Source organism: Dendrobates tinctorius, unplaced genomic scaffold, assembly GCF_039654945.1.
Source record: "Dendrobates tinctorius isolate UK_male_01 unplaced genomic scaffold, ASM3965494v1 ptg000015l, whole genome shotgun sequence".
Lineage (NCBI taxonomy): Eukaryota > Metazoa > Chordata > Amphibia > Anura > Dendrobatidae > Dendrobates > Dendrobates tinctorius.
The window spans coordinates 24,576,516-24,601,491 of record NW_027361683.1 but is presented as its reverse complement, the minus strand read 5'-3'; the positions used below and the strand labels follow the sequence as shown (position 1 = coordinate 24,601,491).

Here is a 24,976-nt window from a genome sequence, read left to right as displayed (position 1 = left end):
TTCTGAAAGAGCACTGAAAGCGCTGACACCTGACCCTTAAGCGATCCTAAGGATAGGCCGGCGTCCAGACCTGATTGAAGGAAACCACGAACTTTCGGAAGAGAGTAAGGGAACGGAATTCGCCCGCGAGAGTCGCACCGAGTAAAATACGTTTTCCAGGTACGATAATAAACTTTGGCGAAAGCTGGTTTCCGTGCCCTGATCATGGTTCTAATGACGTCTGGAGCAAACCCTGCCTGGGTTAAAACCCAGGTTTCAAGGACCACGCCGTCAAATTGAGAGTCCCTAAATTCTGGAGGTAGAACAGGCCTTGAGACAGGGGATCGGGACGGTCTGGAAGACACCAAGGGGTGTCTGCTGTAATGCTGAAGGATGTCGGCGTACCATGTACGTCTGGGCCAGTCCGGCGCAATTAGGATGGTCGGAACTCCTTCCTGTTTGATCTTCCTCATGACTCTGGCCATCAGGGGAAGAGGTGGGAAAATGTACAGAAGCTGGAACTGAGTCCAGTCCTGAACCAGGGCATCCGTCCCGAGCAACCTCGGACCGCGTGTCCTTGTTATGAAAATGGAGACCTTGGCATTGAGATGAGATGCGATTAGGTCCACGTCCGGAGTCCCCCAGCGATAACAGATCCGACGAAAGATTTTTGGAATGGAGAGACCACTCACCCGAGTCCATTTCCTGTCTGATGAGGTAGTCAGCTTCCCAGTTGTCCACACCCGGACTGTGGACCAGTGAGAGTACTGATTTCTTGTTTTCTGCCCAGCGAAGGAGACGCGCCACATCTCTCATTGCCTGGGCACTGCGAGTCCCACCTTGGTGGTTCACATATGCCACTGCCGTGGCATTGCTCGACTGCACTCTGATGTGAGAGGCCTTCAGCAGATGGCAAAAAAAAAATTTTTAGCGCCAGGAAGATAGCTCGTATCTCCAGAATGTTGATGGGCATGGTCGCTTCTATTGGAGACCACGTGCCCTGTGAAGTAGGTGCACTCCACCCCATCCTGTTAGACTCGCATCGGTGGTCAGGACTTTCCATTGACTGGGAAGAAAGAATTTTCCTTTGGCCAGTACGGGTGGTTTGAGCCACCAGTACGGTCATTTCCTGGTTGACTCCGTCAGTCGGAACTCCCTTTCGAGGGAGAAAAGGGTTCCTGTCCTAGGATCTGAGAATGGCTAGTTGAAGAGGTCTGAGGTGGAACTGGTCAAATGGTACCACCTCCATTGCTGCTGCCATCCTGCTAAGGAGTCTCCTGGCAAACCGAAGAGATCGGCAAGGTATGTGTATTAACATGCGAAGTGCACCGCGGATAGCTTGTACCTTGTCCTTGGGAAGGTGTACCAGACCCCTGGAGGTATCGAATAGGATCCCTAGGAAGATCAGTGACTGACTCGGGAGTAGTTGACGACTTCTTAAAGTTGACTAGCCAGCCTAGACGAGTTAGTGTGTCGATCGTGATCGAGACGCTGTCTTCGCAGTCTTTGACAGAAGGTGCCTTGATGAGTAGATCATCGAGACATGGGAGGACCACTATGCCTCTGGAGTGTAGGACATCCATGGTGGCTGCCATAACCTTGGTGAATGTTCTGGGAGCCGTGACCAATCCGAAAGACAAAGCCACGAACTGGTACTGATTCTGCCCTATTGTGAACCTGAGAGATCTTTAATGAGCAGGCGCAGTAGGGATGTGCAGGTATGCCTCTTGTATGTCTATGGAGGCGAGATATTCTCCCTGTTCCATAGCCGCAATGATGGATCGAAGGGACTCCATGCGAAACTGCCGAACTCTTACAAACTTTTTGAGTTGCGTGAGGTCCAGGAATTGGCCGAACGCTGCCTCCTTTCTTTGGGAACCACGAATAGGTTGTAGTAGAGTCCTTGGAATCTCTCATTTTCGGGAACCCGTATTATGACTCCTGCTTGAAGGAGAGAGAGAGACACTATTTCCTTGACCCACCTGTCCTCTGTAATAGGCAGCTAGACTTGCTGAAAAATTAAAAATCGACCGCCTACAGGTGGGGTGTCTTCTGTATTTCGTGAGTCATGACGAGGAGAAATTCTGGAATTTCCCTCCTTTGGGCTTTGCCTGGCCTGATGTTGACCGCCAATTCTTGTCCGTCCTCTGTGCTGTCCTTTGGTTGTCCCTGTGAGGAGGAACGGTTGTAATTCCGTGAAGGACGTGAAGCGGCCTAGCCTGAGGAGTTCTGAAAAGACCGGAACTTAGCCTGGTTACGTCGCTTAAACGTACGTTTAGGTTGCGGTTGGGGAAGAAAGGTACTCTTACCCCCCGTGGCATTGGAAATCATCTTGTCTAATTTTTTCCCCGAAAAAAATCTCCCACTGACGTACGGGAGATCCGTAAGAGGCTTGTTTGAAGACGTGTCCGCTTCCCATTCTCACAGCCAGAGGATACGTCTGATTGTAATTACATTCGCTGCTATACCTGCTACGCCTCTTGCAGAATCAAAAGCTGCAAGGCGTATGTAATCTGCCACCACCGCTATCTGAACTAGTTGATCGAACATCTGAGGAGCAGACTTTTGGAGGCTCTCCTGTAATCTTTTGACCCATGCCAGAATGGCAGTGGCTGCCCACGTTGAGGTGACAGCGGGAGCCAGGGAGGCTCCTGCAGCCTCTAAAAATTGAACGAGCCATGCGCTCAACCTGCCAATCTGCTGTATCCTTCAGGGTTGAGCTATCTGGCAGTGAGAGGAGAGACTGTGCTGCAAGCTAAGAGATAGGGGGATCGATTTCTGGTGGAACTGTCCACTTCTTGGTCTTTTTGAGAAAAAAGAGAGTATCTAGCCCTTTTTTACGGTTTTATTTACGGTTGGCGAATTTTTTGGCAGGTTGCGAAAAAAGCTTATCAAGGATGTCCTGAAAGCTTGGGTGATCAGAAAAAAACTTTAGGGACTTCAGGGACCCCTCAAAACAGATTTTATGTTTTGGGGGTTCTTGGGGAGCATCGGATAAAACCAGCACCCGATGAATAGAAGTGATAATGTCCTCAACTAGCGCTGTATTGCTAGGAGGACAAGGAGCCTGAGACTCCTATGTTTCCTTTTCTGATTCGGAGTCACAGATGCCCTCTGAATCCTGCGCATCGCTGAGGCGTTGCCTGGAGGGAAATCTGGACCGCCGCTTTTCCATGCCCGAAGATCTCTGTGGAGATCTGCTGCGCCCGTCTTTGGAACGAGACTGTCTAGGAGACCTAGAATTACGGTGTCTCTGCGTAGAGCGGGACGACCGTAAGCCATGGGAAGACGTAGCTGAACGTGACCTATGGAGCCGTTCACTACTAGCATTGCCAGGGACTGCCTGTCCGCTTATAGCTGGGATATGACCCTGCATAGCCTGAAGCAATGTGGAAGTCAGCGTATCTATGGACTGTGACATAGATGCGGCCCATACCGGCATGTCAGTGGAGTTGAAACAGTGACGGGAGCCTCTTGGGGCACTGACCCAGCATTTTGGGAACAACTCTAGCAGTACGGTGCATGTTGCCACTGGGAAGATTGGCTTTACAGGCTGAACAGACTGCGTAACAGCAGATAAACCTTCCTTCTTTCGGACCTGGAGACCGACATAGTGCACTGAGTGCCGGCAGGTTATTCTGACCAAAAACCTTACTGGGGTGGCTATGCAGAGGAGCGCTATAGGGAACCTATAGGGAGTCTGCGTCCACAGCAGGATAATATCCTGCTGTGCCTTACCCCACCGGTGTGCTCCTAGATCCGGCGCCAGCAGAAAAACTTCGGTTCTGCGCCCCCTGGAGACTGTGCAGCGTTCTTGAGTAATATAGCAGCGCTGCTTTTTTTTTTTTTTTTTTCTTCTTTCCCTGAGGTAAAGAGGTGGGAGGGAGGAGGGGCGGAGAGCAGAAAAAGGGCGCGCAGCCAGGCAAAACCGCGCCTTCCTGGTTCGATCCGCCCCCTGTATGACGCTGTGCAGCGTCATTATCATCCAGGGGGGCGGGCCGGGGGCGGTAACAAGGGCGGCGGCTTCGGCTTAGGCCGAAGCCGCGGTCTAAAGTACAAAATCCTGACCGGGAAGGGCTCCAGAGCGGCGCGGTAGTCCGGAGGGGGGCAGAAAACGAACCAAAACCCCCCCCCCCCGGATGAGTGCCATATCGCCCGGACGCCCCTATATACGCAGCGCAGCCCTGTGAAGGGTCTTTTTGACCCCTTTAGAGGGCTGACGCTGCCGCAGGGACAGGAATCCCTGTATACTGTGGCCCAAATATGACAGCCCCCGGCCCCATAGTATACCACAGCAGTGCTGGGGCTACAATAAAGTTAGCGCTGCGAACGCAGCTCCTACCTGCGGTGTCTCAACCTAACATCCCTAGAGGGGGTTAGGGAGGGCGCTTCACCGCCATCAGGAGGAATTCTTCCTCACCTCAGCCTCAACCCAAAAGGCCCAGGGCCTGGGGAGGGAGGGGGGTTCTCGACCTCGAACCATGCACCCGAAGGGCTGGGGAGGGAGCGACATGGGGAAGAGCCATCTCTACCTCAACCGGGTACCGCTAAAAAGAGGACCGAGGAGGGAGCCATGCCGGGAGTCTCAGAGACCCTCTTTTCTTCATCTGTGTCAAGAAGAATCTTCTTATGGTGTGCCTCCTTGCGACACTAAGCAAAAAACTGAGGTAAGGCGGATGCCTCCCAGGGGTGTATGCTGTGGAGGAGGAGCCAGAGCCAAATCTTTTTCAGATTAAGCATAGTGTCGCCTCCTAGTGGACGGAAAGCATAACACCCAAGGTCTTGTGTCCCCCAATGAGGCGACAGAGTAAGAATGACCATGCTGCGATTTTCTCCGCGATGCGATTCCGCCGCGGAAAAAAGCGCAGCATTAGCACAGCATGTGCGGAATGCCATGGGAATGCATGGGGTGCGTTCTGTACAAGATTTTTAAACGTTTTCGCGCCGAAAATCACGGCAAAAACACTTAATCGCATCGTGGGCACACAGCCTTACAGTACTTTGGTCCAGACTACTTTTAACCCTTTAACGGTGGCAGTTAAGAGTACTTATTCCTCAGCGCCGGTGTCTTTGGACCCACCTGCATCCCCCGGTGATGTCCCCTGGCCATCAGCGCCTTCTTCTGGGTAGAAAATGGAGGGAGAATGTGTAGTGCATCCGCCAAGATCTGCCAACCAGCACCCAACAACAATAGGAAATTTTTCCTATTGGTTCATTTGGATCACTGTTATAGGATCTAGACTATCACAGTGGTAAAAATAAAAAAAAAAAAAAATAGAAAATTAACCCCCCCTTTATCACCCCCTTAGTAATTTAAAAAAAATAAATTAAAAAACATGTCTATTTCCATTTTTCCATTAGAACTGAGGTTGAGCTTAGGGTTAGAATTGGGGGGGTTTCCACTGTTTAGGTGCATCAGGGGGTCTCCAAACACTACATGGCACCCGTCATCGATTCCAGCCAAATTTGTGTTTAAAAAGTCAAATGGTCCTCCCTAACTTCTGATCCCTGCCATGCACCCAAACAGTGACTTTCCCCCCACATATGGGGTATCTGTGTACTCAGGAGAAATTGCACAACAAATTTTTTGGTCCATTTTCTCCTGATGCCCTTGTGAAAATAAAAGTTTGCTTCCAAAGTAATTTTTTGGTGAAAAAAGGAAAATGTTTATTTTTTTTCCTTCCACATTGCATTAGATCTTGTGAAGCACCTGAAGGGCTAATAAGCTTCTTGAATGTGGTTTTGAACACATTGAGGGGTGCAGTTTTAGGTGTCACTTTGGGTATTTTCTGTCATATTGACCCCTCAAACTCCCTTCAAATAAGAGGTGTTCCCTGAAATAAATGGTTTTGTAAATTTTGTGGGAAAAACGAGAAAATCGCTAGTCAACTTTTAACGTCCTAACAAGAATGTTTCCAAAATTGTGTTATTGTTAATAAATGTTATTAACTATTTTGTGCGATATGACTGATTTAAAGGCGCCAAAAATTTTTTTTTTCCCACAAACGCAAGTCATGTCGAAAACATTTTACCACTAACATGAAGAACAATATGTCAAAGAAAAATCTCAGAATCACTGGGATCCATGGAAGCGTTCTAGAGTTATTACCTCAAAGTGACAGTGGTCAGAATTGTAAAAATCGGCCTGGTCATTAAGTAAAAAATTGGCTCTGTCACTAAGGGTGTGTGCACACGTTGCGTTTTTTTGCTGTGCTGCGGCTTTTTCCGCACATAAACCGCATGGTAAAATATTCCTGCGGATTCCTCGATGCAGGTTCTAGTGGAGAGGGAGAGGGAAAGTGATTTTATTTGTATATCCCGGAACGTGGAATGCAGCTGCAGTCCCGCAAAAAAGTGACATGCTGCAGAAAATAAACTGCAGCGAATCTGCGCGGAATTTTCTGCAGCATGTGCACAGCGGATTTGATTTTCCATAGGTTTACATGGTACTGTAAACCGCATGGAAACTGCTGCGCCAAATCCGCTACGGATCCGCAGCAAAAACCGCAACGCATGCACACACCCTAAGGGATTAACCCCTTAACCCCCAAGGGTGGTTTGCACGTTCATGACCGGGCCAATTTTTACAATTCTGACTACTGTCCCTTTATGAGGTAATAACTCTGGAACGCTTTCATAGATCCTGGTGATTCTGACATTGTTTTCTCGTGACATATTGTACTTCATGCTAGTGGTAAAATTTCATTCATATAACTTGCGTTTATTTGTGACAAAAATGGAAATTTGGCAAAAATTTTGCAAATTTTGCAGTTTTCAAACTTTGAATTTTATGCCCTTAAATCACAGAGATACGGCACACAAAAAACTTAAGTAACATTTCCCATATGTTTACTTTACATCAGCACAATTTTGGAACCCAAATTTTTTTTCTTAGGAAGTTATAAGGGTTAAAAGTTGACCAGCGATTTCTCATTTCTCCTTCGCCTCATTGGGGGACACAGAGACTGTGGGTGTGTGCTACTGCCGTCTGGAGGCCAACACTAAGTATACAAAAAAACAAGTTAGCTCCTCCTCCGCCGCATACACCCTCGCCCCGATAGCGGGCGGAAACCAGTTTCTGCTTAGTGTCTGATGGAGGTACACGCAGTCTGGGGCTCTCCAGACTTTTTTCTCTTTTTTTTTTTTTTTTTTAACATTTTCTTGCTATGAAGAGGAGACTGGGGCGACGGACCCTATTGAAAGGGTCCGATCTCCCCCAAACATCAACGGGCGAGCACGCGCGAGTATCCCTCCGCGTATCCTTTCCCGCACCGAGGGACATCTCTGGGACTTTTCCCCAGACATCTATTTTTCTTTTTTATTTTAAAGAAGATATGACAGGGGCAACGCATCCTATTGAAAGGATCCGATTTCACCAAACCATCAACGGGCGACCACGTGCGAGTGTCCCTCCACATTCCCTCTCCCGCGACGTGGGACAGTATGCCAGACTTAGCCCTGTCCACCCCTAGGTAGCGAAACCATGGGCTTGCACAGAGGCACAAGACTAGTCTGTGCGGCCCCACGGCTACGCCAATCGGGTACTGCGTGGTGGCGGACGGTCCCTCTCCTCGCCCAGCCAAGGCGGACGGAGCTAGGGTGCCTGCACCGTCCGAAGATGCGGTTTACCTCAGGGTAAGCAGGGCTCCTGGGCAGCGGGAGGTCAGGGCTGCAGCGTACTTTCCAGGGGCTGGAGCGGCTCCCCTCTCCTGCCTGCAGGCAGAGCAGGAGGGCTTCTTCGGCGCAGCAGGGGCAGCGGCGTGTTCCCCTTCTCCCTCGCCACGGCGCTCGGTGGCCGGGCGGGGGAAGGAGCACGCCGGGCTGAGTAGAAGGCCCGCCCCCTGGTGCGGCGGGCGGGGCCGAAATTTAGCCCGCGGCTTGCGGCCTAGGCCGCGGGGAAGACCCGCCCCCCCGGTGCGGCGGGCGGGCAGGGCCGAAGTTTAGCCCAAGTTGCGGCCTAGGCCGCGGGGAAGGCCCGCCCCCCCGGTGCAGCTGGCGGGGCCGAAATTTGGGCCGCGGCGTTGGCCTAGGACGCAGGGGGAAGGTCCGCCCCCCAGCGTGACTTCGGGTCCGGCGCCCGCCCCCCAACGACAGCAGATCCAGCGCCGCCCCTGGATACTGGGCGGGCGCTGGACAAAATGGAGGCCCCGGCGTCAGAATGGGGTAGGCCGCGGTCAGGAAGCATCGCAGCCTACCCAGGGAGACAGCAGCTGGGAGCCTCCAGACGGCAGTCGAGCGCCAGCAGCACGAGGAGGCAGCCGGAGCTCGGGTAAGCGCGACCCCGTCTTGGCCACACTAGGGCAGGTTGTCCTCCTTCTCATACCCCTGGATGCCATAAAAAAAACAAAAAAAAAAAACAAAACACGACAATATATAGAAAAAGGTTTTCTCCGCAGTATGTCTGGAAAAGGGAAGAAGCACACCTTCCTTTATACCGCATGCATTTCCTGTGGGGCTGTGTTCACGCGAGCGCAGACCATTAAGATATGTGAGGCCTGTAGTTCCGAACGCGCCCAGGAGCCCTGCCCGCCAACGGCGCCCAGGGGGTCGGAGCCCCCGGAATGGGCGTTATCGCTATCTCGGTCTATGGCTTCACTTACGAAGGCGATCGAGACCCTTCAGGCCCCGGATAGGGGTAGGGACAACGGCTCTCCGGTTTGGGAAGGTTCATCCACCTCACTTGAGCCGCCGGCCTGCAGGGGCCGTACCCTCTCTAAAGAGACGTACAGGGAAAGAACCCATATGGCGTCTCCGGGCCCCTCCGGTGCTTCGGCATCTGTGAGTGCGGCATCTCGCTCTCCATCACCATTGTCTGAGAGCGAGCAGAGTTCGGATGAGGATAGGCAGGAAGCCTTGGATCTGGATATTCCCGGGTGTCGGGAGACAGTGGACAGTCTCATTGAGGGCGTCAATCAGACTCTGGGTATCGAGGACGACGTCTCCCTGGCCGCAGGGCATAAGATATCTTTTAAAAAGGCCAGGCGCCCACATAGGGTGTTTAGCACCCATCCTGAATTCGAGGACACAGTACAGCGGCACAGGGAACGCCCAGACAAGCGTTTTTCAGGGCAGAAAACGCTAGAGACAAGGTACCCGTTTGCACCAGAGTTCTGTAAAGAGTGGGCGGAATCTCCGATTGTGGATCCCCCAATGTCGCGCCTGGCTTCAAGATCATTGTTGTCGATGCCTAGTGGGTCTTCCATTAAGGACCCCACGGATCGGCTCATAGAGGGTCTAGCCCGCTCGGTGTATGAGGCATCGGGGTCAGCGCTTTTGCCTTCCTTCGCAGCTACATGGGTGGCCAAGGCCATGATGTCGTGGTCGGAGTCTTTGAACAAAGTCCTGCAGGACAGAGATTTGCCGGTAGAGGTGTCTGAGATAGTCTCCTGCCATCGAGATCTGATTTGCTATCTAATTAATGCATCCTTGGATGCGGCTAATTGCGCGGCGCTAGCCGCAGCAAACGCTATCGCCATTAGGAGAGCCTTGTGGCTAAGGCTATGGCGGGCCGATTCGATTTCTAAAAAGTCGTTAACATCTCTGCCTTATCAGGGTAATCGGCTTTTTGGGGAGAAGCTAGACAAGCTTATTTCAGATGCCACGGGGGGAAAGAGTAGCTTTCTCCCACAGCAGAAGAGCAGGCCGCCATTTCGTCAACCACAGGTGCGCTTTCGGGCATTTCGCGCCCCAGGATGGGCATCAGCGCCCGGTTCTACTGCCCCGGCTCGTTACAACCAAGACAGAGAGCGCCAGGTCACGTATAGAGCCAACCCGCTGGGGAGGATGCAGGGCCGTCCACCCAGGTCAAGGGGAGCTAAGTCTCAGAGGCCCTCTACAAAATGACTTGAAGCATCAGGTACCCGAGGACACCAGAGTAGGCGGTCGTCTGCTCAGGTTCCTCCACGTCTGGGTCAAGGTGGCACACGACGCATGGGTGGCGGAATTGGTGTCATTCGGGTACAAAATAGAGTTTATCGGACACCCTCCAAGGAGATTTTTTCAATCCCGTCTTCCCAAATTGCAATCCCAGGCAGAGGCATTGCTGGGGCCATCAGGATTCTTCTGCACAACAGGGTCATTATCCCGGTACCAGAGGGCGAAGAGGCCCAGGGATTTTATTCCAACCTGTTCGCAGTCCCCAAGAAGGACGGAACAGTAAGACCGGTTTTGGACCTAAAGCTCCTAAACAGGTTCATCAAGGTCAGGCACTTTCGGATGGAATCCCTCCGGTCAGTGATATCGGCCATGGAGCAGGGAGAGTATTTGGCCTCAATCGATGTCCAGGATGCCTACCTGCACATCTCTATTTTTCCTCCACATCAGAAGTTCCTCCGTTTTGCGATAAATGGCCGGCATTTCCAGTTTGTGGCTCTGCCGTTCGGGTTGGCCACGGCACCCAGGGTTTTCACGAAAGTGATGGCGGTCGTTATGGCCATTCTTCATTCTCGGGGCATAGTAGTGCTGCCATACTTGGACAACCTGTAAGTGAAAGGATCGTCTTTTCAGGCGTGCGAGGAGAATGTCGGCATTACGCTGGATACCCTATCCCGCCTGGGATGGTAAGTCAATGGGAAAGAAGTCATGTCTTACCCCGGCTCAGAGGATTCCATTCCTGGGGATGATTTTCGACACTTCCCAAGGGTTGGTGATTCTCCCTTGAGACAAGGCCCAGGCGCTCCGGCGAGGGGTTCGGAGTCTTCAGCGGCCAGGCCCTCACACGATTCGATTTGGGATGAGGGTGCTAGGAAGGATGGTAGCAGCAATAGAAGCAATCCCGTTTGTGCAGTTTCATCTTCGCCCCCTGCAGCATGCTCTTTTGGCAGCATGGGACAGGAGTCCTTTCTCCCTGGATCATCAGTGCAGGTTGTCCTTTCAGTTCCGGCAGGCACTGCAATGGTGGACGCGCGACTCCTCTCTCCTTCAGGGGAAACCCTTTCCTCCAGATCAGTGGTTGGTGGTCACAACCGACGCGAGTCTTCTCGGTTGGGGAGCAGTGTTTCGTCATCACACAGCACAGGGGCAGTGGTCTCCCCAGGAGGCCCTTCTGCCGATCAACTTGTTGGAGATTCGAGCAGTGCGGTTGGCGTTGCAGCATTTTCAGCACTGGCTAGTGGGTCGCCCAGTCCGGGTCCAGTCAGACAACGCCACGGCAGTGGCGTATGTGAATCACCAGGGAGGCACACGCAGCAGGGCAGCCATGCGCGAGATAGAACACATACTTCGTTGGGCCGAGAGGCACCACTCAGTAATTTCAGCGGTCCATATACCAGGCGTGGAAAATTGGGCAGCAGATTTCCTGAGTCGGCAGGGGGTCGTGGCCGGAGAATGGTCCCTGCACCCCGAGGTTTTCCGGCAGATTTGCCAGCGGTGGGGAACTCCGGACGTGGATCTGATGGCTTCCAGAGAGAACGCCAAGTTAGACAGGTTTGTTGCCCGGTCTCAGGACCCGCGAGCGATTGCAGCGGATGCATTGGTTCTTCCATGGAGCCAGTTTCGGCTTCCGTACCTTTTTCCCCCTCTGCCTCTTCTCCCGAGGGTAATCAGGAAGATCAAGAGGGAGAGGGTTCCGGCAATTCTGCTGGCCCCGTCGTGCCTGGTACGCGGATCTAGTACAGCTCCTCGCAGACGTGCCATGGCGTCTACCGGAACGGCCAGACTTACTGTCCCAGGGGCCGATCTACCACCCGAACTTAGGGGCCCTGTGTTTGACGGCATGGCCGTTGAGTCCTGGGTCCTGACCCAGGCGGGGTTTGGGCGTGAGGTGGTAGCCACGATGATTAACGCCAGGAAGCCGGCCTCGGCGAGAATCTATCATGGTACTTGGAAAGTTTTCTCTCTCTGGTGTCGAGAGCACGGGGTTGCGCCTTTGGCCTTCTCGGTTCCCAACATTCTGGCCTTTCTGCAGTCAGGCCTGGAGGCAGGTTTGGCTCCGAGTTCCCTGAGGAGACAGATCTCGGCCTTGTCTGTTTTATTCCAGCGAAAGATCGCTAGTATTATGCAGGTCAAGACTTTCATTCAGGGAGTCTCGCATCTAGTGCCCCCCTTTAGCGCTCCCGTAGACGCATGGGACCTTAATCTGGTGCTGGGGGCCCTGCAGGAAGCTCCTTTTGAGCCATTGCAGGAGGTTGGATTGCCATACCTTACCAGGAAGGTCGTGTTTTTGGTAGCAATAACCTCTATTAGGCGGGTCTCGGAGCTGGCAGCCCTATCCTGTAGAGCCCCGTTTCTGACCTTTTTTAAGGATAAAGTAGTCTTGAGACCACCTCCGCCGTTCCTGCCGAAGGTGGTGTCCTCGTTCCATATTAATGAGGACATCGTTTTGCCTTCATTTTGTCCAGCTCCAGTACATAGAGTTGAGAAGGCGCTCCACACGCTGGACCTGGTGAGGGCCCTCAGGAGGTATGTGTCGAGGACAGCGCCTTTTCGCCAAACAGATTCGTTGTTTGTGATTCCTGAAGGGCGCAGGAAGGGGCTCGCAGCCTCACGGTCGACCATAGCCAGATGGATTCGCCTTACTATTCAAGAGGCTTACCGTATTAGAGGCATGCCGGTTCCACCTGGAATCAGGGCGCACTCGACTCGGGCAGTGGGCGCCTCTTGGGCGCTTCGGCATCAGGCTTCGGCAGAGCAGGTATGCAAGGCGGCAATGTGGTCAAGCCTGCACACGTTCGCTAAACATTACAACGTACATACGCAGGCGTCGTCGGATGCGAGCCTGGGTAGGAGGATTCTCCAGGCAGCAGTGGCACACCTTTGAACAGGTAGGCATGCGGTGTAGATTGATGAGTTGCTTCCACCCAGGGACTGCTTTGGGACGTCCCACAGTCTCTGTGTCCCCCAATGAGGCGAAGGAGAAACGGATTTTTGTGAGTACTCACCGTAAAATCCTTTTCTCCGAGACGCTCATTGGGGGACACAGCACCCACCCTAATAGCCAGTTGGCTTTTGTTTATTTTTGATGGGTATAAACCCTTCTTTGTAGGGTGGTCCTTTTTTTTTTTTTTTTTTTTTCAGACATATGATTTTTTGCGGTAGAGCTAAATTGCTGTCAGCTTTTCCGACTGCTTTGGCACTAAACTGGTTTCCGGCCGCTATCGGGGCGAGGGTGTATGCGGCGGAGGAGCTAACTTGTTTTTTTGTATACTTAGTGTCGGCCTCCAGACGGCAGTAGCACACACCCACAGTCTCTGTGTCCCCCAATGAGCGTCTCGGAGAAAAGGATTTTACGGTGAGTACTCACAAAAATCCCTGTTTTTGCAACACCATTTTATTTTTATGGACCACATCACATTTGAAGCCACTTTGAGGGGTCTATATGATAGAAAATACCCAAAAGTGACACCATTCTAAAAACTGCACCCCTTAAGGTGCTCAAAACCACATTCAAGAAGTTTATTAACCCTTCAGGTGCTCCACAGGAATTTTTTGAATATCGAAAAAAAAAAAAAAGGAACATTTAAATTTTTTTCCACAAAAAAAATACTTCAGGTTCAATTTTTTTTATTTTACCAAGGGTAACAGGAGAAGTTGGACTGCAAAAGCTATTGTGCAGTTTGATACCCTATTGTGGGGGGGAACCACTGTTTCAGCGCATGACAGAGCTCAGAAGGGAAGGAGCGCCGTTTTGACTTTTTCAATGCAAAATTGGCTAGAATTCAGATCAGACGCCATGTCACGTTTGGAGAGCCCCTGAGGTACCTAAACAGTGGAAACCCCCCACAAGTGACCCCATTTTGGAAACTAGACCCCCCCAAGGAACTTATCTAGATATGTGGTGAGAACTTTGAACCCACAAGGGCTTCACAGAAGTTTATAACGTACAGCGGTACAATTAAAAAATCATATTTTTTCCACAAAAATCATCTTTTCACCCCCAATTTTTATTTTCCCAAGGGTAACAGGACCCTAAAAGTTATTGGGCAATTTGTCCTGAGTACGCTGATACCTCATATGTGGGTGTAAACGACTATTTGGGCGCATGGCATAGCTCAGAAGGGAAGCAGCGCCATTTGACTTTTTTAGCTGGAATTGAGATCGGACACCATGTCGCGATTGGAAAACCCCTGATGTACCAAAACAGTGAAAACCCCCCACAAATGACACCATTTTGGAAACTAGACCTCCCAAGGAACTTATCTAGATGTGTGGTGAGCACCTTGAACCCCCCAGTGCTTCACAGAAGTTTATAACGCCCTGGCGTGAAAATAAAAAAATCGTATTTTTTCCACAAACATGATCATTTAGTCACCAATTTTTTTATTTTCCCAAGGGTACCAGGAGAAATTAGACCCCAAAAGTTGTTGTCCAATTTGTCCTGAGTACGCTGATACCTCATATGTGGGAGAAAACTACTGTATGGGCACATGTCGGGGCTCGGAAGGGAAGTAGTGACGTTTTGGAATGCAGACTTTGATGGAATGGTCTGCGGATGTCATGTGCGTTTGGAGAGCCCCTGATGTACCTAAACTATTGAAACTCCCCACAAGTGACCCCATTTTGGAAACTAGACCCCCCCCATGGAACTTATCTAGATGTGTGGTGAGCACTTTGAACACCCAAGTGCTTCACAGAAGTTTATAACGGGCGTGAAAATAAAAATATTTTTTTCCACAAAAATTATTTTTTGCCCCCAATTTTTTATTTTCCTAAGGGTAACAGGAGAAATTGGACCCCAAAAGTTGTTTTGCAATTTGCCCTGAGTACGCTGATACCCTATATGTGGGGGTAAAACACTGTTTGGGCGCATGGCAGAGCTTGGAAGGGAAGGAGCACCATTTGACTTTTTCAACGCAGAATTGGCTGGAACTGAGATCAGACGCGATGTTGCATTTAGAGAGCACCTGATGTGCCCAAACAGTGGAAACCCCCCAATTCTAACTCCAACCCTAACCCCAACACACCCCTAGCCCTAACCCTAATGGGAAAAAGGAAATAAATTTTTTTTATTTTATTATTTTTCCCTAACTAAGGGGGTGATAACGGGGGGTTTGATTTACTATTTATGGCGGTTTTTATGTTTGGCAGCTGTCACACGCTAAAAGACGCTTTTTATTGTAAAAATAGTTTTTGCATCACCACATATTGAGAGCTATAATTTTTACATATTTTGACCCACTGAGTCATGTGAGGTGTTATTTCTTGCAGGACGAGTTGACGCTTTTATTGGTATCATGTCCGGGCACGTGACATCTTTTGATCGCTTTTTATTCCTATTTTTGGGACGCAGAATGAACAAAAACCAGCATTTCATGAATTTCTTTTGGGGAGTGCGCTTACACCGCTACGCGTGCGGTAAAATTGATAAGGCGGTTTTATTCTTCGGGTCAGTACGGTTACAGCGATATCTCATTTGTCTTTGTGTTTTGGCGCTTTTATGCAATGAAAACAATTTTATATAAAAAAAAATGGATTTTTGGTTCTTACCGTAAAATCTTTCTTGGAGCCTTCATTGGGGGACACAGATTACCATGTGTGTATGCTGCTGCTGCTAGGAGGCTGACACTATGCAAAAACAAGAAAATTAGCTCCTCCCCGGCAGTATACACCCACCGACAGGCACCAAGCACCTCAGTTGGTGAAAAAGCAGTAGGAGAAGCAACGAGAAAACTCTAAACAGAGGTACCAACCCAACAAGGGACTCTAAGACCCAACACGGTACGACTTAAACAGGGAGGGTGCTGTGTCCCCCAATGAAGGCTCCAAGAAAGAGATTTTACGGTAAGAACCAAAAATCCATCTTTATTTATCGCCTTATTGGGGGACACAGATTACCATGGGACGTTCCAAAGCAGTCCCAAGGGTGGGAACAGCAATAAGGAACAAAAGTAACGGAAAGGCTTAGGTCGGCCGGTGAGCCACCGCCGCCTGCAGAACCTTCCTACCAACCACAGCATCAGACGAGGCCTGGGTATGAACCCTGTAGAACCTCGTGAAAGTGTGCAAAGATGACCAGGTTGCGGCCTTGCAAATTTGCATGGCCGAGGCCTGGTGACGAGCAGCCCACGAAGCCGCCACAGCCCGGGTGGAATGAGCTCTTACTCCCGGAGGGGGCCGCTTTTCCTGAAGACGATACGCTTCCAGAATGGTAGAACGAATCCAGCAAGCGATCGTGGATTTGGAAGCCGGAAGGCCCTTCTGGCGACCTTCAGAGATGATCAGCAAGGAATCGGACAGACGAAAGGAAGAAGTCCTGGCGAGATAGACACGCAGGGCTCTAACTACATCCAGTTTGTGGAGAGACTTCTCAAGCGGATGAGAGGGAGCCGGACAAAAAGAAGGAAGAACGATATCCTCATTGATATGGAAAGCGGAAACCACCTTTGGAAGAAAAGAAGGAACGGGCCTGAGGACGGCTTTGTCCTGATGGAGAATGTGGTAAGGGGAACGACATGACAAGGCCGCCAATTCAGAAACTCTTCTGATGGATGAAATGGCGATCAAAAAGGTGACCTTCCAAGAGAGAAGGGACAAAGGAATGTCCTGGAGAGGCTCGAACGGCACCTTCTGGAGAGCGCTAAGGACGAGGTTGAGATCCCACGGGTCTATTGGCGAATGATGAGGAGGAGCCACGTGGGAAACCCCTTGCAGAAAGGTTTTAACCTGTGGTAGAGAAGCTAGCTCTCTTTGAAAGAGGATAGAGAGCGGAAACCTGGCCCTTGAGCGTACTGAGGGACAGACCCGCGTCTAACCCAGACTGAAGAAACCCCAGGATAGATGGGATAGAAAAGGCCATTGGGAAGACTCTTATCGCACCAACGGAAAAAAGCCTTCCAGTACCTATAGTAAATGCAGGAAGAGGCTGGTTTCCTGGCTCTGATCATAGTTTGAATAACCTGACTGGACAGACCTGATTCCTTCAGAATTGCGGTCTCAACGGCCATGCCGTCAAACTCAGACTGAGAATTCTCGTGGTAAAGGGGGCCTTGCGAGAGAAGGTCTGGACGGTCTGGAAGCCTCCAGGGTACGTCCGCGAGCATGTTGACCAGTTCCGCGTACCAAGGTCGTCTTGGCCAATCTGGAGCGACTAGAATCACTGGTACGCCTTCCGATTTTATCTTTTTGAGCACCCGAGGGATCAATGCCAGAGGCGGGAACAGATACGGAAGTTGAAACTGGGACCACGGAGTCACCAGTGCGTCGCACGCGACGGCTAGAGGGTCCCTGGACCTGGCTACGAACTGCGGCACCTTGTGGTTCATCCGAGATGCCATGAGATCGACATCCGGGGTGCCCCAACGGTCGCATATCTGAGAGAAAACTGCGGGGTGCAGGGACCATTCGCCGGACGCTAGGCCCTGGCGACTCAGAAAGTCGGCTGCCCAATTTTCCACCCCTGGGATATGGACGGCGGAGATTGCCGGAACATAACGTTCTGCCCAGCGGAATATCTTGGCCACTTCTGACATTACCTGCTTGCTACGCGTGCCCCCCTGATGGTTTATGTACGCCACGGCCGTGGCGTTGTCCGACTGAATACGGACCGGTTTGCCGGATAGGAGGGGCTGCCAATGAAGAAGGGCCAGGAAGATTGCTCTGATCTCCAAAAGATTGATTCGGAGGAGAGACTCCTGTGGCTTCCAGCGGCCTTGGGCCGCTTTCTGATGGAACACGGCTCCCCATCCTAGAAGGCTCGCATCGGTGGTGATGACTTGCCACTGAGGCGGAAGGAAGGACCTCCCTTGGAGAACTGACGCTGGCCGTAGCCACCAAGTGAGAGACTGCCTCACTGAGAGGAAGCCGAATAGGACGGTCCAAGGACATAGTGGTCTTGTCCCAGGCTGAAAGCAGAGACAGCTGGAGGGGGCGAAGGTGAAACTGCGCAAAGGGTACTGCTTCCATGGAAGCCACCATCTTCCCCAGGACCTTCATGCAGAACCGAATGGGAATGGGAGCAGGCCTCTTGAGAGTTCTGATGCCCTTGGAAAGAGTTGTAAATTTTTCCCTTGGAAGAAAAACACGGGCTAGCTTCGTGTCGAATTCCATGCCCAGAAAGGTCAGACGCTGGGTGGGGATCAGAATGGACTTCTCCTTGTTGACTAGCCAACCTAGGCGGCTGAGAGTGTCCAGGGTTATCTGAAGGCTCCGGAGACAGTCCTGGCGAGACGAACCCTTGATCAAAAGATCGTCCAGATAAGGGATGATGAGGATCCCTCTGGAGCGAAGGATGGCCATGACGGTCGCCATCACCTTCGTGAAAACACGGGGCGCTGAAGCTAGGCCGAAAGGAAGAGCTGTGAACTGAAAGTGGTCTCCCTGAAACGCAAATTGAAGATACTTCTGATGCTGCACACAAATTGGAATGTGCAGATAGGCATCCCGAATGTCCACCGAGCAGAGGAATTCTCCGGGCTCCATGGAAGCAACCACCGACCGAAGAGACTCCATCTTGAAATGAAGAATCTTCACGTGGCGATTGAGCAATTTGAGGTCCAGAATAGGACGAAGAGAGCAGTCTTTCTTTGGGATTGGAGTAGAACCCGGAAAAACGTTCGTCTGAGGGAACGGGAACAATGACTCCGGCGGAAAGAAGGGAGGAAATGGCCTGCAGAAAACCCGGAATCTAGGCCCGCTGTCGCGGAGGCCGAGACCGGAAAAACCGTCTGTTCGGGAGTGAAGCAAATTCGATCTTGTATCCGGATGCGACGAGTTCTCTGACCCAAGCGTCGTCGACAACGGACAGCCAAGCATCCGTGAAAAAGGAAAGTCTGCCTCCCACCCTGGAAGAAATTCCAGGTGGGGTTGACCCGTCACTTAGACGAAAATCTGCCGGAATTGGCTCCTGCAGATCTGGAATATTGTCCTCTAGATCTCCAACGAGGAGCGGGTTTGTAGGAAGGTTTCCTCTGATCCCGCTCCCTGGTGGCGGCCGGCCGATCCTGTTGAGTGGCTCTCTCCGTGGCAGAGAAGGGACGAAAGGGCCTGAATGGTCGAAAACCCTTTCTGTTGAAAAGATGTTTTGGTCGAGATTGGGGAAGCGAAGTACTTTTACCTCCAGTGGCATCGGAAATTATCTGATCCAGCTTTGCTCCAAAGAGTCTAGAGCCATGGAATGGCAGATTGGTAAGCGACTTTTTTGAAGTAGTGTCCGCATTCCATGACTTTAGCCAGAGGACTCGGCGTACAGCTATGTTGCTGTTAGCCCTTGCTACGCAGCCGGCCGCGTCCAAGGAGGCGGCCAAAAGGTATTTACCCGCATGGTTAATCTGATCTGCCAGATCCGCCAATTCGTCTTGAGGAGCTGACGCTAAGATGCCTCTGCGAAGAATTTTTGCCCAAGCGGAAATGACTTTCGCCACCCAGGCGGATGCGAAAATAGGGCAGAGAGAGGCGCCAGATGCCTCAAAGATAGACTTAGCCAGAGATTCAATCTGCCTGTCAGTAGGATCTTTGAGCGATGCCCCGTCTGGCAGAGAGAGCACCGTTTTTGAGGCTATCCGGGAAACTGGAGGATCCACCTCGGGAGCCTTGGACCACTTTGAGAGCAGTTCTGCGTCAAAGGGGTACAGAACGTCCAAGTACTTGCGGCCTGAGAAACGTTGCTCAGGGCGCTCCCAGTGTTTGGATAAGGTAGTATCGAAATCGTTGTGATTGGGAAAGGTTCGAGACGGAGGTCTGGCTCGTTTAAGGAGAACCGAGCATTCCTGAGGTGGAGCCTCATCCTGTTTAATTTTTAGTGTTTGGAAGATAGCTGCAATAAGACTATCGACCATGTCCCGCGTTTTAGAAACGCTGTTCCCCTCTGAACTAGCTTCCGATTGAGAATCATCACCTGACTGAAGGTTGTCATCCGAGGAAGGAGAAGGAGGCCTGGGAGCGGAAGGGCCCTGCGAGCTCGAGGGCGAAGTGGACAGAGCACGCTTCCTAGAAGTCCTTCCCTGTCTGTCTCTCTGAAGGTCGCCGTCAGGTGTGGACGACTCACCCCGAGAGGCGGTCGGGGCAGAGGTGGCTGAGGATAGCTGAGGCAATCGTTCTAAGACCTGGACCAGCGACTGTGATACTTTTGTCAAGTCAGAAACAGACTGTGACATTGTAACGGCCCACTCCGGGGGGGAGAGAGGAGGGAAGAGCGCCCTCCGCCCGGGACTCTGTGCGTTCCTGAGATGCTGACATATCTGAAGGACTGCAGGGGGGGCAGAATGGGGACGATCGACCCGATGCCCACTTCTTTTTACAGCGCGCACAGGCGTAAAAGGTAGCGGTGGGCCTGAAGCAGAGATCCCCTGAAGGGTTGGGCATAAGTAAACTGCACTGAATGGCCGCAGAAATTAGGGAATAACTGCCGAGGAGAGCTAATCCTTGCTTCAGAGCCGAGCCTACTGAGATTCTGTGCGAGCAGCAGAAGAAACGCCGAAGTGTCCCCCAAACAGCGCAGGAAGGAGTGATTCAGGCATCAGGAAATCCTTGTGCTGGAAGATAGAGGCGGAGCTTAGCGGCTGCACCGTGACTGGTTAATAGCGACGGAGAGGGCATGGCAGAAGAGGGGGGGGGCTGGCATCCAAAAGAGAAAGAAGCCCTGTGATGGGCTAGAAAAGGCGCGCTGAAAGGAGCGCGCTCAGGAAGGGAGGAGGGAGAGCAGAGGAATTACCCGCGCTGAGGGGAAAGTGAAAGTGAAAGTGCCTCCCACCCTGACGGCGCCGCAGCCCCATGCCCGACATACCGCGCTAAGGATGGCAATCTGACCCGGTCCTGCCGCTTGCGACGCTGCGGTGAGTGAGCAGATCCACCGAGACTCCCTGACTAGAGCAGGGAAAGTGGAGGAACGCAAGCGGCTGTGTGAGCGCGCGGCAGGCAGAAAGGGCGGGAGATTCAAATCTGTGGACCTGAAACCAACAAGGTCCCTTCTTCTCCCATGTCACTGAAGCTTATGCGGGGCCGGAGGGAACGTACAGGCACTTACCTGACGTCCCTGAAGAGGATGACCACAGGGGCCCACGGGGAAACGGCAGGCCGCTGGGAGGGGAAGGAGTTCTCTGTACCCGCATCCTGCAGAAGACGGCTTGGAACACCTACGATCGCCGTCTTCCTCTCAGCCCTGTCCCGAGAAAGGGGTGAGGAGGGTGATTCGGCAAGGACCAGCCACCTGTCCGCAACCCTTATCACCGGAAGGTGATAGGGAAAAGTCCTGCCTGCGGTACTGAGAGTTGCGATGTGGGTGACACCACACTGCTCGCTCAGCCGCATGATATAGGAAATCAGGGTGATAACTATACCCTGTTTCCCAATGGAAAAAACCTAAAAGACAAAAGAGGGAGAAAACGAAAAAGTTCAAACTAAACCTGAAAGGAAAATTGGATTAAAACTGCGGATCTGGGGAGATCCCGGTACGCCTCCTACAGACACTAAGCACAAACTGAGGTGCTTGGTGCCTGTCGGTGGGTGTATACTGCCGGGGAGGAGCTAATTTTCTTGTTTTTGCATAGTGTCAGCCTCCTAGCAGCAGCAGCATACACCCATGGTAATCTGTGTCCCCCAATAAGGCGATAAAGAAAATATTTTTGCATCGCTTTATTCTGCGAGCTATACGCTGTGTGGCAGCTCCTTTTTGATCGCGCGTTATTGCACTTTTTGTTCGGCAGTATGATAAATCATTTTTTGCTTCGTTTTTTTTTATTTTTATTTTTTAAGGGGTTCGCTAAAGGGGTTAACTAATGGGACAGTTTTATAGGGCGGGTCGTTACGGACGTGGAGATACCAAATATGTGTACTTTTATTGTTTTTTTATTTTTTATTTCCAAAAAATGAATTAGGGATTTTTTTTTTTTTTTAATTTATTTAGCGATTTTTTTATTTAAATTATTTTTACACTTATTTTTTTAACTTTATTACATTGTCCCAGGTTGGACATCACGGTCCTGTGACAGATCGCTGATCTGTCACATCACAGATCACTGTGACAGATCAGCGATCTGTCACAGGCACTGCACAAGGCTTGCTCCTTGCCTGCGCTTTGCAGGCATGAGGAAGCCAGCTCCTCTGCAGGCCCCCCGAAGGTCCCCGTCGCCATCTTGGATTCGGGGACCTGCAGGGATGGAGCCCCCCGCAGCAGCGCTGCACATTGTGCTGCTGTGGGGAGCTCAGGGAAGCACGGAGGGATCCTCCTTTAACCCCAGGTACACCGCGATCGTGTTTGATCGCAGTGTGCAAGGGGTTAACGTGTCGGGGGGCGGTTGACACATTGTGCCGGGTGTCAGCTGTGATAATCAGCTGACACCCGGCCGCGATTAGCGGCACTCGCCACGTGGGCGCCGCTGATCGCTGCAACGCACTATCCCGTCCCTGTGAATTAAGTACCAGGGCACATGGACGGGATAGTACGTCACATGAAAGAAAGGGGTTAAACAAGACCAGTCAGCAAATCCAGTGTCCATCCTTTGCTCTTATTTTACTACCACTGCTCATAAGTATTCAGTTTTGTTTTGTTTTTTTTTTGGGGGGGGGGGGTTTAAATCTCACATATGGTTCCCAGAGAATGTTTTTTAATCTGGTGCTAATTTCGATGTTGTTTACAAGGAGGCTGTGCTCTCAGGGTAATACTGCAGAGCAGTCAAAATATAAACTCCTTTGTAAAGACCATAAAAGTGAACCTTTTTATTTAGTGTTAATAACACTAGGACTGTATGTTTTTTTTTGTTTTTTTAAGAACTGTATAAATCAGGGCAGCAGTGGGAATAAATTAAGAGACACTATTTTTTAGTGGTCAACAATTGTTTTCAATCACACCAAAATTAATCCACCAGCCAACCACAGTATAAATAATACCTCCCATGCACAGTACATCTAGTTGTGCATTCTGCATGCAGTACAATATTGAAACCAACCAGCTACACAATGTCGTCTCCAGCAGCAACAGTATAATAAAGGCCACCTTCCACATATGTTATTGGGGGTTCATTTACCAAGTATACTTATGGTCATTCTCATTAAAACCCATGGACAGTGATGGAAACATTGTCACTTAGCTCCCCATTCACATGAATGGTTTCCATGTTTTTCAAGGGTTGCAAAATTAGTTTTTTTTTTATTTGACTTGCAGATGAAATTAGCTCATTAAAGAGAATGGGTCTGTAAAACAAAATAAATCATGGCTAAAACTGATGCCATTTGTGCCTTATCCATGTACTGTATTTTTTTTTACTAGTCAATGGGAAGAAGAAACCTGGAAATTCATTTCTATTGAATAGTCACACAGATCTGGAACATGTTATAGTTTCATAGTTGTTAAAAGGATAGGTTATCAATATGAGATTGGTCTGACTATCCATCAATCAGCTGTTTTCAGGTCCAGCTGGATACAAACAGCGAATTGAGTTGATCATCACTGCTCCATATAATGTGTAGTAGCCATGCCCACGTATTGCAGGTCCACTCCTATATGCTTCAAGAGCTAATGCAGCACTTGAGAATGGCCATCACACAGAAAAAGGACCAGTACTGTTTCTGCAGAAGCGTCTCCCTCATTTGGATAGGCATTTGCACTGGGATTTTTTTTACTCTTAGGCTGGGATCACACTACCGTTTGTGATGCAAGAAACTCGCACGAGTCTCTCGCATCAACACCTGGCACTGACGCCGGCACTCCGGACCGGCGCTACGACTGCATGTATTTCTATGCAGCTGCAGCTCCGGTCCTGAGTGCCGGCGGCAGCGCCAGGTGTTGATGCGAGAGACTCATGCGAGTTTCTTGCATCACACACGGTAGTGTAATCCCGGCCTAAATCTAATGGGGAAAAAAAAACAACGTAACAAGATGGTTAGAAGAGGGCAAGGACAGCTCCGAGCTCATTTACACCTTCCCAATAAATTTCATTTTTAAAGCAATTGAGTACCTTTGTTCGGCTTTGGCTCATCCAAGTTTACAAAAGACCCATCATCTGGACAGAGGCGAGGTTTTATTGACAGGTCGATTCCTAGGGCACGTAGTTTTTCCAGTTTTGAAAACTTGGGCTTCTCTTGAGCCACAGAAACATTTGAGCAGCTGTTCTCGGTTCCATCACCATGGTCATGTGTTGTACTCTTGAGTTCTGGCTCGGAAACCTCCTGTAACACTTCAGTGGTCTTTTCTTCATTGTAACATTTACTTTCCTGATTATTAAATGCATCGAGAGTAGCAGAAATTAAAGTTGATTTTTCTGAGTTGTCGACATCGATTGCTTTGTCTTCCAAGTTGCCCACAGACTGACCATCATCTGCAGCAGTATCTGTCACAGCTTCTTCTAGAACAGCTGCTTGTGAATTCTGGAGAGGCAATTCAGAGTTCACAACACGTTCTGGGGCAGATGCAGGGTCACAACTACCATGCTCTGCAGGTTTCGCGTCAGTCTCCATTTTATCTTCAGCAGTTAATAGATGGTAGGTTGAGGACCTATAAGATACAAAGTGTTACATTAAGTGACAAGAGTACAAAATAGTCCTCCACACGGATTTCTCAGATGAACTTCCCTTTAAGTACAGTTTATGAAGAAAAGTTTCTGCACTGGATCCCTCCCAGATGCAATCCCAGTACATTTTTCACACTGGTGCTCTACTTTCACACCCACGAGAGTGAAAAAACAGGCCAGGCGCTATATGGTAATCCGTAACAAAAGCAATTCACGTTCTTTCATTGATATGTTCTTACTTGATTAGTTGCATCGCATTTCCTTGACAAACAGGTCTGGATCGACGCTTGAAAAAGTCATGAATGCTTTTAGGTTGAGGTAGGTGATATGGAAGAGACACTGCGGACTCTAAGAATAACAGTTGTACAGTTTTATTTTTGGGCTAGTCCTTGGCTAGGCGCAGTGCAACCATCCACACAAATAGCAGCAAAACCTTACCTCTCAGGATTCGTTGTGTCTCACTGTGCAACTGCTTTATTGCTTCCTTACTTACTCGGGCAGCTTTTCTCTCCTAAATATGAAACACTTTATAGTTAGATCAACTGTATTTAGTGGAAAGAAGATTAGAATATTGTGACCCGTCGTTGTGATTATTTGAAAAATGTTTAAATAAAAAAAAG

General features: G+C 50.4%; 1 protein-coding gene across 2 annotated transcripts in view; it reads right to left on the bottom strand.

The window, feature by feature from the left end:
• Positions 1–24,976, bottom strand: part of CLSPN (claspin) — a 94,850-nt gene that overhangs the window by 57,040 nt on the left and 12,834 nt on the right. For both annotated transcript variants that reach the window (XM_073562949.1, XM_073562953.1), the window contains exons 6-8: positions 24,795–24,867; positions 24,596–24,704; positions 23,805–24,340 (exon numbers count right to left, since the gene is read on the bottom strand). In XM_073562949.1, coding sequence (XP_073419050.1) covers positions 23,805–24,340; positions 24,596–24,704; positions 24,795–24,867 — 718 coding nt within the window. The remainder of the gene's footprint in view (positions 1–23,804; positions 24,341–24,595; positions 24,705–24,794; positions 24,868–24,976) is intronic.